At 48.0% G+C, this 15,856-nt stretch overlaps 1 protein-coding gene across 1 annotated transcript; it reads right to left on the reverse strand.

Annotated features, from left to right (window-relative positions):
- Positions 1–803: 803 nt before the first annotated feature.
- On the reverse strand, positions 804–14,063 carry LOC116907387 (thrombospondin type-1 domain-containing protein 4-like). The gene is made up of 4 exons (XM_032910340.1): positions 13,897–14,063; positions 9,525–9,704; positions 5,713–5,857; positions 804–1,779 (listed from the first exon to the last, which is right to left on the reverse strand). Exons 1-4 carry the CDS (start codon positions 14,020–14,022, stop codon positions 1,637–1,639), a joined length of 594 nt encoding a protein of 197 aa, XP_032766231.1. The 5' UTR covers positions 14,023–14,063; the 3' UTR covers positions 804–1,636.
- Between the last annotated feature and the right edge of the window lie 1,793 nt (positions 14,064–15,856).

The following is a 15,856-nucleotide window of genomic DNA, read 5'->3' on the forward strand; positions in this document are numbered from 1 at the left end:
ACTGGACAGAAAGGGCTCACGCAGTGGCTTCTCTCTGTGCCTAGCAGGCCAAGTGCGGTCTCTGCTGGGCTGTACCTCCTGCCCCACAGGAGAGGTGGGGCTGCTTGTTAATGGATGCAATGCAATGCCAGGCTCCCCATGAGAGACAAATGCTGGGAGGATGCTGGGAGGATACTCACAGAAGGCCAAGGCCACTGGAATCCTGACAGCGGTGAGCAGTTGCAGTGTGTGCTAAGGGTACGCGCTCTCTTTAAGAGAACATGCCCAGAACCCGAAATAAGGTCATTTCTGTAAGTTTACAGTTTTTAAGAAAAAAAAATATTTCTCTTAATTGTCTCCCCCCATCTGGCACCCCAAGATGGTTCGCCTTTCAATAAACACTGAGTCCCCGCAGGCCTGGGGCATCTGGAATTATAGTTGGTCAAAAGTTCCTCAGCAGAGACACAGAGGGCTCCCTAGCTCCTTCTCCCAGACCTGCAGCGTTAAAATTGATCTTGATGGTCAAGGCTTGTGGGAATTAAGAGCCACAGTGGAGGGGAGAGATGTGAGACCACTAGATAGAAACTTCCGACAGTCCGCGGGGCTCAAACAAGACCCTTTCTATTGCAATATGATGGTGTTGGGATAACTGGCTTAGCTTCCCACTAGGTGGCACCATGAAGAACCCAGGAGAGACAGTGGAACAAGGGCCTGTGGGAGTTGCGAGTTTGCTCCAGCTCCAGAGTGGCCCAGAGAATCCCTGACAACTGAGCAGCTCTCTCTGTGGCCATCTCGTCTCGAGGGACAGTTCTGTTGAGAATAGAACTTAGTGAACACCAGAGTCCTGTCAGCAGGAGTTACGGCTGAGGGAACATGGGTGCAGACATCTTGGAAGAACTAAGTGATCATTTGAGAAAGCACTTGGGGAAACTTCTCAGCCTCCTGGTCAGAGAGGAAGCCCCATTCATCCTTCAGACTGTAGGCTCTGGACAGAGCCCAGGGTCACCGGAGGTGCTGTGGGGTGAGGGCTGTGCTCAACCATCTGGGGTAGGCCTGGCCCCTAAACGGCAGCTCAGTTACCTGAGTAGAGCCCCAGTCTCCTTGCCAGTAAAGTGGGAGCCCATGTTCACCCCCTGCCTCCCGTTCTGGGGCCCCGCAGCCTCCAGCGAGCTAATGTCTGAGAACATGTGCACCTGCTCAACAAGAAGGCACTCTGTGGTGAGACGCCTCTGTTCCGGGGCAGGGAGCTGCCTAGTCTCCTTAAGAATGGCAACAGATACGGCTGAGCTGGGGTAACAGGGGTACACAGGTCTCAGCAAGGTTTCTTGGTGCTGTAGGGTGGGGTGAGGCCCTCTCTTGACTTTCCAAAGGGGTTCTAATTTTGGGCAGGCCAGTAACACCAGGAAGGAGGCTGTGCTCGGTCGACAGCAGGCCTGGAGTTGGGATGAGAGATGTATGCTTGATTTTCAGAAGGCACCATCAGCAGGCGCCAGGCCCCAGGGAAGGGCGTCATCAGGATAGGGCAATGCTCAAAGGGCCAGCCATGGCTTTGTAACATCCTGGGTACCATGTGGTACGCTTTGTGAGGGTGAGCGTGGGGTCCCCGGCGGAGCAGCAACCAGCCAGCTCTGCTTGTAACCCCAGGAGGGCAGGAGTGTTATCGGCTCCCCAGAAAGCCTGTGTGTCTGTTGGCCACTCGGGTGCAAGAGGCGCAGCAGGCGGTCTTGTAGTAGTTGTAGACACAGAGGCGCGCCTGGACCACCACATTGCAGTTGTAGTACTTGTCCTTGCAGTTTTCATCTACGGTGGAAGAGAACAGAAGAGACTGCTGAGCCCAAGAGGCAGCCAGGACCAGCATGAAGAGAAAGGGTAGGAGACACAGCACTTCACTTGGGTCCTCCTTGTGTGTGTGTGTGTGTGTGTGTGTCTGTGTCTGTGTGTGTATGGATGTATGTGGGGTTATGTGTGTATATGTGTATGTATGTATGTATGTATGTATGTAAAAATGACCCCAGATATTAAATATGTATTAAATATGTATTTGGGCTTGACAAAGAATGATAAAGGAAACAGAGACATTTGAGAAATAAGTTGAAGAGCAGTTGAGGAAGAAAGCCAATAGGCCTCCACAAACATGCACACGCATGTGCAGAGAGGGAGGTGCAGAGAGGGAGGTAGGGATTGGGGGAGAGAGACAGAGACAGGGAGTGGGGGAGGAAGGGAGAGAGGGAGAGAATATATGTTCAAGAATGCCCAGGGATTGTGGGCAGCCTGGATCCCAGCACTTGAGAGGCTGACATGTGAAGTTCGGGAGTTCAAGGTCAGCCAGGGTAGCATAGCGAGACCCAGGATGGTCATGCTGAAGACACTGGACAGGGATGACGAACCAGCTATGAGGGCTTCTTCTCACAAAGAGGCCAGGAGAAGATGGCGTGCCGATTTTTAACTCCTGTTACAGTAAGTTTAGCTGGTGCTGCTTGCATGGGCAAGCGTGTGAGGTAATTTACCTGAGTATGGGTACCTTACATTGGCTACACCATGGAAGAAAGTGGCTCCTCCCCAGCCACTATTGATACCATGTGTAGCTCCTTGGTATTCACGAATCCTTCCTCCTCCACCTAGTTTTCTGGTCACTGAACCAGGACCTCACTGATTGGCTAGTCAGGTTAGTCAGCAAACCCAGAGAGCCTCCTGTCTCACATCCCACCGCTGGGGTCACCCAGCTTTTATGAGGGTGCCATGGATCCAAATTCAGATCCTTGAGTGTGGAACAAACACTTTACCCACCGAGCCATCTCCCCGGCTCCTGTATGTGATGGTGGTTTAGTTTTTAAAAGATTTATTTAAATTTTATGTATGAGTGCTCTATCAGCATGCACACCTGCACGCCAGAAGAGGGCATTAGAGCCCATTACAGACGGCTGTGAGCGCCGTGTGGTTGATGGGAAGGTCCTTCGGGGGAGCAGCCAGTGCTCTTAACCACTGGGCCACCTCTCCATCTCCCATCTCTCTTTAACCACGGTGACACCTAAACTTCAGAAAATGTAGACATTCACATAACTCTTGGCCACTTTTTGAAATTGAATTTATGGATTTGTTTATATCACTGGGGAGGACAGCCATGTAAATATATAACGGATGCATTTTCCATTGGTAGACTTGGTTTCCATTTTTTTCCTGTTAGAAACAGCGATCTTTTGAGCGAAGTTTTAAGTGTTCTTTCTGAGTTTTAAGACACACACAGCCTTATTAGATGTGATGGCTGCCCTCTAAACTATGCGAGGCTATTTGTGTTTCTCTTGGCAGAACACTGGCATTCCATTTTGGGGGTTGGGGAATGGCAGGGCAGTGGGAAGAAGACAGGATCTCACGTAGCCTCAGCTGGCCTTGATCCCGGAGGATGAGAAGTTCTAATCCTCCTGCCTCCGTCTCCAGGGCTGGGGATGGTTCTAGGTGTGTACCATCATGTGTGGTTTATGCAGTGCTGGAGAGCAATCCTGGGGCACTGTGCATGCTGGGCAAGCCCTCTGCTAGCTGAGGTGCAACCCCAGGTCAGCAGAATTGTCTCCCACCATGGGCCGTATTTGTGTCTGTCTAGTGAACGCTAAACTTCTGCGTGAGGTGAACACATTGTATCAGTGTTTGCCCCTCAGGCTCCCTTTGCTGGGGGCAGCTCTCCTTTTGCCTGTGAACTTAACAAGCTCTCACCACAGATCCCTATCCTTACTGGTTGCCATGTTGCTAGCTTCTCCTCTAAGCTTGTAGCTCCTCTTGGCACTTCTTTTATGATGTCACGTGATAAGTGGTCACTTGACGTTTTAATGTTATTGGTATTGTAGTATTTTCCCTTGTGACCACTCTGGGGTTTTCCTTTAAGAACTTCTTCCTTATTCTAAGATAAAACATTTCCCTCCTCAAAGTCCTTTCTTAAAGTTTAAAATTTCTGATTACATTTATTTCCTTAATTCTCCAGGAACTGGGGAGTGTGTGTGAGCATATGTGCCTGTGTGTGAGTGTGTGTGTGCTTGTGTGTGTGTGTGTGTGTGTGTGCGCGCGCGTGCGCGCGTGCGTGTATTGAGAGGCAGGGATTCTCTGTCTTTCCATCTATGCAAGCGTAGATGAACTGTTTGATTATCATTGAACAGCTCACCCTTTCCCTAGACTCCTATGCGAACTCCACCACGGACCAAGCATCTTTGGTTTATTTGAGGACGTCCTGTTGTCTGCTTTTACCTGCTCACCTCTCCCTGAGCCGGCCGCATGCCTTTGTCTGTGACAGAATAAGTCCCCCAATGCTCTTATCCTCAAGATTTCTCTGGATTTTCTCTGCTGTTATTTGATATAAACAGTTTGATAAGTCTGATTCGTATTCGATATATCCCATTTAAAGATCCTGAGTGGATCTTGACTGACATCATGTCAGTGCTGAGAAGACGTCACCATGGAAGTGCGAGGACCTGGGCTTGAGTCCCAGGCCCTACACGGAAGCACTGTGCATGTAGTGTGTGCTGTAATCCCAGGGCTGGGAGGGTGTGACAGGTGGGTCTCTGAAGTTTGCCGCTAGCCAGCCGACTCAGCCAAGCACAGCGCGGTGACAGACACTAACTCAAAGGAATAAAGGAAAAGGAGGGGGAGGGTAAAGGAGAAGGAGATGCAAGAAAAAACTTGTAACACATCTTAGGAAAAAATGCTACAATCAGTATAAAGGACTCTGTAGGCAGGAGGCCTCAAAAGTAAATATCGATAGAATTCCCATGTCTGGGTCACGCACATCAGCTATTTACTTATTTGTCTTGGCAACACCACACAGCTGAAGTGATTTGAATTTGGATCATCCATTGCTCCTTGCCTTGCTTTTGAAAAGGTTGCATTAAGACGCAACACTGAAAAAGAAAGTTGTCTCAGGCACACACACAGACATGGGCAATTAAAGTTGGCTAAAACGGCCAGATCCTTGGACTTGATTGTATAGATTTGGGAGCAAAGCGTGGCCGCCATAACCAGTTTGTGTATTCTTGAGGCCCACTGTCAGCCAGCACACGCTTGTCAAAGGTTTCTCACTAATAAGATGTGAGAGGGTTTTGTTCTGAAACAGCTCTTATGTACCCCTGGCTGGCCTTGAGCTTGGTACTGGGAGGTGCTGATCTCGGTCTTCTGATTCTCCTGTCTCAGCAAAGGAGTGCCAGGCTTGTGGCACTCACCACCAGGCCTGGTTTGTGTGCCGCTAGGATCAAACCCAGGGCTTTGTGAATGGCAGGCAAGCTTTCTGGCAATCGGCCCCAGTCTGATTTTTCTTTAAAAACCACTCTGGTTTGCTCTTCTAGACTTAGCTATGGTGTCTTTTCAAGGGAGGAAAAACTACTTCACTTCAGACGTAAAATCCAATAAAGGGGAAGAAAAGGAAATTACAAGGTTAACAAAACTGAATATATAAATAAACCTTAATAACTGTCTATGTGCCTTTGAATGACTCTCAGAGCTAAAGTTAAAAATGTCCACATCAGTAGCTCACATCATGAGACTCGGAGCACATCCCAGTGCGTTGTAGTCTTAAACTATGAAATTATGACATCAAAGCACCCTGAGCCCCCTGCTGTCCCCCTACCCCAAGACTCACACCGCTGTGGCAATGCAGGTCACAGAGAACCAACTCAACCATTTTCACCCTGGATAACTTGACAGATGGAGAGGAGGCTCATTTCTCTTTTTTGTCAGGTAGAAACCCAAACTCACCAACTTCAGGGACACAGTCCTGAGGGTTACAAGATTCTCTCTCTTCTGGCTTCAACTGGGGGTCGCAGAGGCTACCTGGGGTCATGTCGTCTGAGAGACACCGAACTTCCCGCACCCGGAATCCGCCCTGACAGCTCTTGGAACACTGTGGGGCAAAAGAGAGAAAATGTCAGACTTCTCAGCAGCCTGTTAGGTCCCTGCACCAGGGAGGAGAATCCAGGGAAACTCAAACAACTCCTTAAAGGGAATGCGAGCACTAAACCACACTTCCACACGACACCTAGCGGGTCAGCTACCTTGTCCTGTCTGCCCCACGCCCACACCCACTCCTTGCACTGTTTTGAGTGAATTCTAGTCTCCACCGCACCTCCCATAATATTTTAAGGCTCCAAAAAGAAGGAACCTTAAAAGTTACCATTGCTGTACCTTCTTATCTTCAAATCTATATATTTACTGTTTCTCGTCTCATTTTTAAAAATTCGGTGAATCTTTCATATTTAAAAGGTTTTCTTTTTTAAAATCAGGGTCAGGTTGGAGGAACACAGACATGAGTAGACATGGAATGGATTGTCTAAGGGCAGGGCATTTCCAAATGATAAATACAAAGTATTATTTTTAAAAAGCTAAACAAAACAGGGGCTGGAGAGATGGCTCAGAGGTTAAGAGCACTGCTGTTCTTCCAGAGGACCTGGGTTCAACTCCTAGTCCCCACATGGTGGCTCACAACTGTCTAAAACTCCAGCCTCAGGAGAGATGCCCTCTGCTCTGTGCTTCAAGGGCACTGCACACAGGTAGTACTGAGTCATATATGGAGGCAAAACACCCATACACATAAGATAAAAATAAACATGAAATAATAATAATAATAATAATAACAACAACAACAACAACTAGGATCTGTATCTCAGTTATACTTTTGGTTATAGTTCTTAATTTAAACCCACAGGTCTCCCTTCTATCACCTTATACTTGTTTATTTTTAATGTTTAAGAATTTAGACAAATTTTCTTTGAGACAGGGTCTCACTGCATAGCTGTGACTTGGTCCGGAGTTCACTCTGTAGACCAAGCTGGCCTGGAACTCACGGAGATCAGCCTGCCTCCTGGGTGCAGGGAGTAAAAGTGTGGGCTACCACATCACAATAATTAATTTTCTTTTTTTCTTTTTTTTTTTTTTTTTTTTTTTTTTTTTTTTTTTTTTTTTTTGGGCTGGGGCCCGAACCCAGGGCCTTGCGCTTGCTAAGCGCTCTACCCTGAGCTAAATCCCAACCCCAATAATTAATTTTCTTAATCACATTTATTATGTGTGTTTGTGGGTTCCATGGGGTAGGTGTGGAGGTCAGAGGATAACTCATGGGTGTTGGTTCTCTCCTTCCAATGTGGATCCCAGAGACAGAACTCAGGTCTTCCCACAGTTACGTGTCTTTATGTGCTGGGCCATCTCACGGTTACTTAATTTTTATTAATTAAAAAAATTTTAAATTAATTAAAAAATTTAAAACAAAAATTATTCATTTTTTGGAGCCAGGGTCTCATGTAGCCCAGGCTAACCTCAAGCTCCCCAACGTAGCCAAGGATGGTCTTGACTGTCTCCTCATTGTTTTGAAAATGTGCTATTCTTTGGCAGTGCCATCCATGCGGCTGCATGCATTTGGATTTTAGCTATTTTCATCCCTTACCACCTTTACTCAGCCCTTCCCACCCCCACTGACCCCCTTCCTCTCAGCAAGTCCCCCTCCTATTTTCATGTCTGTTTTATGTGTGTGTTTGTGACCCACTTAATTAGGGTTGCTTGTATGAACATGGGGGGGGGCGATTTATCGGTGACTAGATTGCTGAAGAAAGTGACTGCTCCTCTCCCAGCAACCCTTACCTGAGGACAGCTCCTCAGAGAGGGGCGGGGCCTCATGAATCCCTTCCCCATCTGTGAGGGACTGTTGCTGGGACCCATCTTGTAGAGGTCTCGTGTGGGTAGCCTCCCACTTCTCTTGCCTCCATCTCCCAAGTAATAGGGTTACAGGCCTGTGCTGCCACGCCCGGGTTACGTGGTGCTGAGGACGGGCCCCAGGGCTTTGTGCATGCTAGGCAAGCACTCTGCCCGCTGGCCCACGTCCCCAGCCGTTGTTTCTTTTGGAGAAGGAACCAAGGGTCACTTGCTCTGTGGGGCTTTCCTTTGATTGCTGACCCTATCCCACAGCATATTTTAACCTCTGTTTTCTCCGTTTTCTAGAAACTGTTAGTCGGATCCACAGGAGGCCTCAGCTCTGTTGGAGAACCCTGAAGTTTACAGATATAGGTTTCTATACAGACACGTTCATAAGCCAATGATTCTCAAGCCTTGGGGTATATCTGGGGGCCTTGCTGTGGTTGTCTTTCTTTTGGGGATGTCAGCAGCCATTGACATGCAATGTCTCAAACTACTTAGTTCATCTGCTGTTGTAAGAGTGACATTTGAGTCCTGAAGAAGATTCGGTATGAAAGAATTTCTGGCTCCTACTAATGTCAATCAAAGCTACACTCTGGATGGGAGAAAGTCCTTTTGCTATTGAGTCTATTTGGTTTCTAGGCTCTTTAAGTGGGTGGAACTGGGAAAGAATTTTTAAAAGACAATTTCTTTTTAAAATTTATCATCATCCTCATCATCCTCACCACCACCACCACCACCACCACCACCACCACCACCACCACCACCACCACCATCATCATCATCATCATCATCATCATCATCATCATCATCATCATTTTGGTTTTCTGAGATGGGGATTTCTCTGTATAACATCCTTGACTGTCCTGGAACTCATTTTGTAGACCAGGCTGGCCTTGAACTCACAGAACTCTCACAGAGGGTTCACTGCATAATGTAGCAATGTAGTGTATGTATTCACACGTGTGTGTGTGTGTGTGTGTGTGTGTGTGTGTATGTACGTGTAAATGTGTATATGTGGGGACATGTGTTTGTAGGTATGTGTGCACATGTGTGGGCACACATGTGTAGGCCAGAAGTTGGCAGCAGTATCTTTTCCAATTTTCTCTACACTGTATGTATGCATGCATGCATGCATGTATGTTTATATGTATCTATGTATGTATGTATGTGTGTATGTATGAATGTATGTGTGTATGTATGCATGTATGTATTTAATATATTTTTGAGGCAGTCTTTCTATGTAGTTCTGGTTGTCCTGGCACTTGCTTGCAGACCAGGCTGTCCTTGAACTCACAGAGACTGCTTGCCTCTGCCTCCCGAGTGCTGTGATCAAAGGCATGCTCCACCATGCCTGGCTCACCACTTGAGTTTTTGAGCTAGGATCTCTCACTGAACTTGAAGCTCATCACTTCAGCTAGCCTGTCTCCACCTCCCCAGTGCTGGGGTTGCAGGCACATGCGGTGGTGCCCAGCTTACAGTGTTGTGCTTTAAACAGCAATCGTTGAGTCCTTTCAACCACCTCTATTCTCTGCAGTGATGACTGTCAAAATGCAGCCCAAGACACCCACGTACTGCTTAGTGATCATAAGGGTCTTAGCTGGTGTGTGTGTGTGTGTGTGTGTGTGTGTGTGTGTGTGTGTGTGTGTGTGTGTGTATGTAAAAGAATTAGTCTTTTTAAGCAAGACCCCCAGATATACCCCAAAGCTTGAGAATTGGCTTCTGAACATGTCTGTGTAGAAACCCAAATCCGTAAGCTTCAGTGTTCCCTGACAGAGCAGGCTCTCCCTCACTGTGTCTACTGAGTAGATGCCACAGGGATATAGGATCTCTTCATGGGCTGAGCCCAGGACCCTCCCCAGAGTCATCTATGGGCCACCGCGACTTACCATGCTCCATTCTGTGCTAAACCACTTAGCACCACAAGGCTTGAGGTGACAGGCCTGCTGGCTTGGGGGCTTCTCCAGGAACGAACACTCATAAGGGTCGAGCACTTCAAAGGTGTCTGCATTCTTCCTAACACAGATCACCTCTCTCTGCTGTGTCCCACTGCCACACTCGACGGAACACTGGAGAAGAAGCCGAGACAGACGGGTGTCACAGGACACAAAGGGGGATGAAGAGCAAGACACAGGATACAAGAATAGAAATTGGGGATGGAAAGATGGCTCAGTGGTTAAGAGCACTGGCTGTTCTTCCATAGGACCCGGGTTCAATTCCCAGCACCCACATGGCATCTCACAACTCCAGTTCTAGCGGTTCTGACACCCTCAGTGACACATGCAGCCAAACACCAAAATGCGTAAAAATTAACAGAAGCTGGCAGAGGCACTGGTAAACTCCATTGCTGATAAGGAATACAGGGGCTGGAGAGATGGCCCTGTGGGTAAAAGGTCCATGGCAAAACCGAGAAGACCCAAGTTCAGATCCTCGGCACCCGTGTAGAAAGCAAGTGTGGCTTTCAGTGTTGGGAGGCAGAGACAGGATCCTGGAGGCTCGCTGGTCAGCCTGTCTGACCGAGTAGTGACCTCCAGGGTAGAGGGAGAACTTGTCTAAGAAAATAAGGTGGACGCAGCTGAGGAGACACTGACAATGGCCTGTGTGAGGGCCGGACAACATCTTGGTGCAACTGATACCTGAGTCCCACTGCAGCCATGTCTGGGAGACTCACCAGCACCAAGGCTGAGAGAAGATGGGCCAAGGCCTGGGTCTCAGTGGGTTCTCAAGGACATGGTGTGACACTCCAAAGATAGATCCATTTTTGTCTGTGGGTGACAGCAACCTGGGGGTAGAGGCGGTGATGTATGCAGGGGTGACAGTAGCCACACCACTTGGGGTACCCTCTGTCTTTTCTGCAGCTGCTGAGCTGCCAGCCCCATGGCTGGCACAGCTGCTCCCATCCAGTTCATGGTTCCATGTCTGCTGTGGGGACGTGGGCCATAGTGCAGCTTGTTGGCACATGGCCGGGGCAAAGGCATGGCACAGCTGTCAGGTAAAACAATTAATAAGCACAGAGAGGACTTCTGATTTTGACTAAGTGTTTTCTACTGCCAGCCATGGGTGACACCCTGTATGACCTGTCCCCTACAAAGCCCTCTGTGATGGCTAACCTTGGCTGTCACCCTGACACACCTGAAGAGGGAGCTTCAGTTAAGGAATGGCCTCCATCAGATTGGCTTGTGGACATTTTCTTGAGTGTTAATTGATGTAGGAGGACTCAGTCCACTGTGGGCAGTACCATCTCTAGGCAGGTGGCCGATTGATGTAGGAGGACCCAGCCCACTGTGGGTGGTGTTATCCCTAGGCAGGTGGGCCTGGGCTGTCTAAGAGAGGTAGCTAACTCTAAGCCTGAGGGAGCCAGTAAGCAGGGTCCTTCTGAAGTGCCTTGCTTGAGCTCCTGCCCTGACTTCCTTCCACGATGGATTGTGACGTGGAAAAGCATTGAACGGAATGGAATGACCCTCCCCTCCCCAGTTTGCTTTTGGCCAAAGTGTCTTCTCATAGCAGCAGGAAAGCAAAGATACCTCCTAAGGAAACAGACTCAGGGAGGTGAAATTACCTCACTGTGTGTCAGGAATCCCCTGAGATCAGTTATATTAATGTTCACGAGGGTTGCCCATGAGAGCAGCCCTGGAAATACTCCAACCCCTTCCTCTGAACCTTTTGAATTTTACAGATTTTTATCAATCAAAACATTAGAAGAAGAAAAGAAAAACCATTTCCCCATACAGTCTATATAACAGTTCATAGATTATAAAATACGTATGTGTTTTTCAACAGAGGATGTCCTGTAGCCTAGGCTGGCTTCAACCATGTAGCCTAAGGTAATCTTGAATTTAGGATCTTTCTAAATCCTAAATCTAAACCTTCCAAGTTCTGGAATTACAGGCATGCGCAACATGCCTGATCTTATTAGAGCCGAGGATTGAACCTGGGACTTCATGCATGTTAGGCAAATTACCAACGAAGCACTCCTGCATGGATATGAATATATGAACCCCCCCTATTCGTACACACATACATAAAACGTGTGTGTGTGGGCTTTACCTCCATGTATGTAGTATGAACCCACAGAACCAGAAGAGGGTATTGGATCCCCTGGAACCAGAGTTAAGGATGGTTGTGATACCCCACGTGTGTATGAGGAACTGAACTCAGGTCTTCCACAGGCTCTGAACTGGTGAGCCACCCCCAAACACTCCCCAAGCACCAGGCTTTGCATTTTCATACTCTGCGGCTGGCTATGGTGTCATGTGCACCTTGGATACTCTAATGAGCATTGTTTATATATCTTTGTGACGGTGTCATGTGTAGACATGTGATCTTTATGTGACATTTTACTGGCTAAGGACAAATGACAAGATCCTGAGGTTAGGAGCATTCTTGTTGAAGAAATCTTTATTTTTCCCTTTGAATAATTGTTTTTTAAAAAAATTTATTTTGAGGCAAGCTCTCATGATGTATTCCTGGCTCTTCTGGCTCTCACTCTGTAGACCAGGCTGTCCTTGAACTCACAGAGATCTATGCCTCTGCCTCAGAGTGCCAGGACTAAAAGCCTGCACCACCACGCCCAGCTGACTATTTCCTTAAAATGGACCTACATGGTGGGGAAGGCAAATGGTGTGTTCTGCCTCTTGCCCTTTGCTGTCGACTTGCTTTCCAAAGGGCCTGTATCAGTTTCAGGGAAAAGTCGGCCAATTTTGTCAAGGTCTGTCTTTGAAGCTACTTTAAAAAATTCCTTCGGAGCCAGTGTCTGGATACCGTACAAATCATGACCTTCAAACAAAAGGCCTTGGAGAATCAGCCAGCCCTGGGAACCAGAGCTAAGAGGGCCAAGAACTCAAATCCAGGCAGGCAGTGGAGGTGGGTGGGGTAGGGGCTGTGACAGGGCAGTCACTGGCCTGGCTCTCTAGCTTTTCCTCAGGGTTTCATACTCAATGCTGAACAAGGAGGAAAAATCAGCTCATTGGTCGAAGGTCACTTTAGTTTCTTTATTATCTGTTTTTATAACATATACTTCCAGTTTTAAAAAGAAGTGCGGTGAGCTGGAGAGATGGCTCAGTGGTTAAGAACACTGGCTTCTCTTCCCGAGGTCCTGAGTTCAATTCCCACCAACTACATAGTGGCTCATAACCATCTATAAAGGCATCTGATGCCCTCTTCTGGCATGCATGTGTACAAGCAAACAGAGCACTCCTATACAAGCAAACACTTAAATATCTGTGTGTATGATGTATGTGTGCATGTGTGTGAGTGTGGGCAAACATGACCTTGCTGCATATCTGGAGGTCACGGTAAGCGTGCATATTGACCTTCACATTCTACTTTGAGGCAGGGTCTCTTGCTGCTCTCTCTCTTGCTGTATTCCAGGCTGGCTGGCCTGCAAGCCCCATGGACACTTCTCCATCTCAGCCGAGAAATACCAGGATTATAGATGTGTGCTGCCGTGTCTGGCTTTCACACGGCTTCTAGGGAATCTAAACACAGGCCCTTGTGCTTGTGTGACAAATGCTTTATCCATTGACCAATCTCTCAGGCCCCATTCTCCAAGTTTTTATGTTTACTTATTAATTTTGTTTTTCAAGACATAGTTCTCTGTGTAGCCTTGGCTGTCCTGGAACTTGCTCTGTAGACAAGAGTTTCTTGAACTCAGAGATCCACCTGCCTCTGCCTCTGCCTCTGCCTCTCTGCCTCTCTCTCTGCCTCTCTCTCTGCCTCTCTGCCTCTGCCTCTGCCTCTGCCTCTGCCTCCTGGTGGTGGGATTAAAGTTGCGAGCCATCATGTCCGGCCCCATCTCCAGATTTTTAAACGGCAGTTTCTGACATTGTCGAGTACCTAACAAACCAGCTAATGGTAAGATACAGCAGCAGCAGCCACCTGCCGCATTTACTGTACGTCAGGCTGCCCATGATCATTCCCTGAAGCACAGAGCTTTGTTTTGTTTTGTTCACTGATGTAGCTCACCATGCTCAAGTGAGCACACAGTAGTAGGTGCTCACTGAACTTTCTTGGCTGAACAAGGTGCTTAAGAGAGCACACAGTAGGTGTACACTGAATCTTGTTGGATTTATAATGTGCTTAGGTGGGCACACAGGAAGGAAGGTGCACCCGTTGGCTGAATGACAAACCGAGAACATCAGCAGCTTTTCCAGGTCACGACAGGTAGTGAGTAGCACGGCCAGATTCAAAGCTATGTTCTAACCCCTCTGCTATATTGCCTCTTCCAGGGACAGAGAGATGTACCCAGCTCTGGCTACGCACCTGACTCCAGCTGCCAGCGAACCACTCCACCTTGCCTGTGCAGGGCCCATTGTCACACGGTGTAGCCTCTGCTGGCCTGTTGTTCCCACAGCCTTCTAGCGGCAGGCTGCTGACGTGGTTGGTCATGCACACCACCGAGCGTGTCCTCACTCCAGCCCCACACTCTGCTGAGCACTGTAAGACAGAAGGACGGCATGTTAGCAGGGTCCTTGCGGGTGCTGGGGAGACCTCCAAATGATGCCAAGGACTCACTGTCCCTCCAACTTTCTTCTCTAAATAGCTGACCTTTTCTCACACAGGACATACTCCATGAAGGGAGTCTCCTCCTTATCTGTTACTTTGCCTTCTAGGGTCCTAGTCACTCACAGACACATGTTTGCATGTGCTATGTGGGAATCTCTAGAAACAAACAATTCATCAATTTTAAGTGGTCCTGACTGTCCCATTCTACATATGTTCTATATTCTGCCCGGTACCCCATTCTAGATAGTTAGCGTGGCCGCAGTCCCATGACACACGAGAGGCTCTGAGAGCACGGGGTTCCCTCTTCCTGGATATCTTCCCCATCACCAGGAAACACCAGAAGCTCGAGGGCTGGACTCCGGTGCCTTTCCTCTAAGGCATCCTTGCCTACCCCTTTAACACACTCTCTGCCGCCTCTGAAGTCACGTGGCTCTCTACACATTCCCTTCCTTTGTTTTTCAAATTGTTTAAAATTTTCATGTGTAAATACAGTTTGTAATTATGTATATGTACTTGTGTGTGAATGTGTGTGTGAATGTGTGAATGTGTGTGTGTGTGTGAAGTTCATGCTGGTGCGCCCTCCTCAACTGCATTCTACCTTATATTTTTGGGCCAGGGACTCACTGAACTACATAAGTTTCACCTGCTGAATGGACTTATTTAATCTTTTGCCTTCTACACTTAGGTATCTGCACCTGGGGCAAGCCAGTCCCCAAATGCCCCATGTACTTAATTGGTTAACGATAGAGCCAGGGCCCAGAGAGGGGACCAGGATGATGGGACCTGAAAGTTTCTCTACTATGCCAGTGGCCGGGGAAAGCACGGCAGATTTCGATCTAAAGGAGCTTCTCAGGCCTTGGAAGCCTGCAGTGGAAATGGGGGAAAAGGGGGTATCCTCCCCCACACAGCAGGGACTGAACTGCACATATGTGCTCCTGAAAGACCAGGCACATCTGCTGAGGTAGGCAGAAAAGAGACGGCATCCCAGTCACACTCGGGCACTGCAGAAACAGACACAGGGGATCCCTGAGCATCGTCGTGGTGAGGGTCACCTTCCTGTAAGGTTCTCATAACTACTCACATCAGTGCCTTCCTCAGTCGCTTTCTGTCTTATTTATTCATTTTTATTTTTTGAGAAGGGTCTTATTATATAACCCTGGCTAGCCCGAAACTCACTGTATAGATCAGGGTATCCTGGAATTCACAGAGATCCACCTGCCTCTCCCTCCTGAGTGGCAGGATTAAAGTGTGCACCAGCAGGTCTGACTTTACTCCTTCCTTCCTTCCTTTCCTTTCCTTTCCTTTCCTTTCCTTTCCTTTCCTTTCCCTTCCTTCCTTCTTTCCTTCCTTCCTTTTTCTTTCTTCCTTCCTTCCTTCCTCTTTCTTTCCTTCCTTCCTCTCTTTCTTTCTTTCTTTCTTCCTTCCTTCCTTCCTTCCTTCCTTCCTTCCTTCCTTCCTTCCTTCCTTTCTTTCTTTCTTTCTTTCTTTCTGAGTCAAGGTCACTCAGTGAACTGGGAACTCGTGGGTTCAGATAGTCTGGCTGACCAGTGAACTCCACCTCCCTGAACTAATATTACAGATGCTACCATCATGCCTGGCTTTTATGTGGGTACTGGGATCTGAACTCAGGTCCTCATGCTTGAGCAGCAATCACCCACTAAGCCATGTCCTTAGCCCCTACACTTTTCCCCCAGTCACAGTAAATATTTGCAAGACT

Source organism: Rattus rattus, chromosome 8 (assembly GCF_011064425.1).
Source record: "Rattus rattus isolate New Zealand chromosome 8, Rrattus_CSIRO_v1, whole genome shotgun sequence".
NCBI classification, from domain to species: domain Eukaryota; kingdom Metazoa; phylum Chordata; class Mammalia; order Rodentia; family Muridae; genus Rattus; species Rattus rattus.

Excerpts from the sequence above, each read along its gene's own strand:
- LOC116907387 (XM_032910340.1), bottom strand. The coding sequence starts at position 14,022 with ATGACCAACCACGTCAGCAGCCTGCCGCTAGAAGGCTGTGGGAACAAC. Across the intron at positions 9,705-13,896 it reads TCGCTGGCAGCTGGAGTCAG|TGTTCCGTCGAGTGTGGCAG; the intron begins GTGCGTAGCCAG and ends CTTCTTCTCCAG. Across the intron at positions 1,780-5,712 it reads GGACTGTGTCCCTGAAGTTG|ATGAAAACTGCAAGGACAAG; the intron begins GTGAGTTTGGGT and ends CTTCCACCGTAG.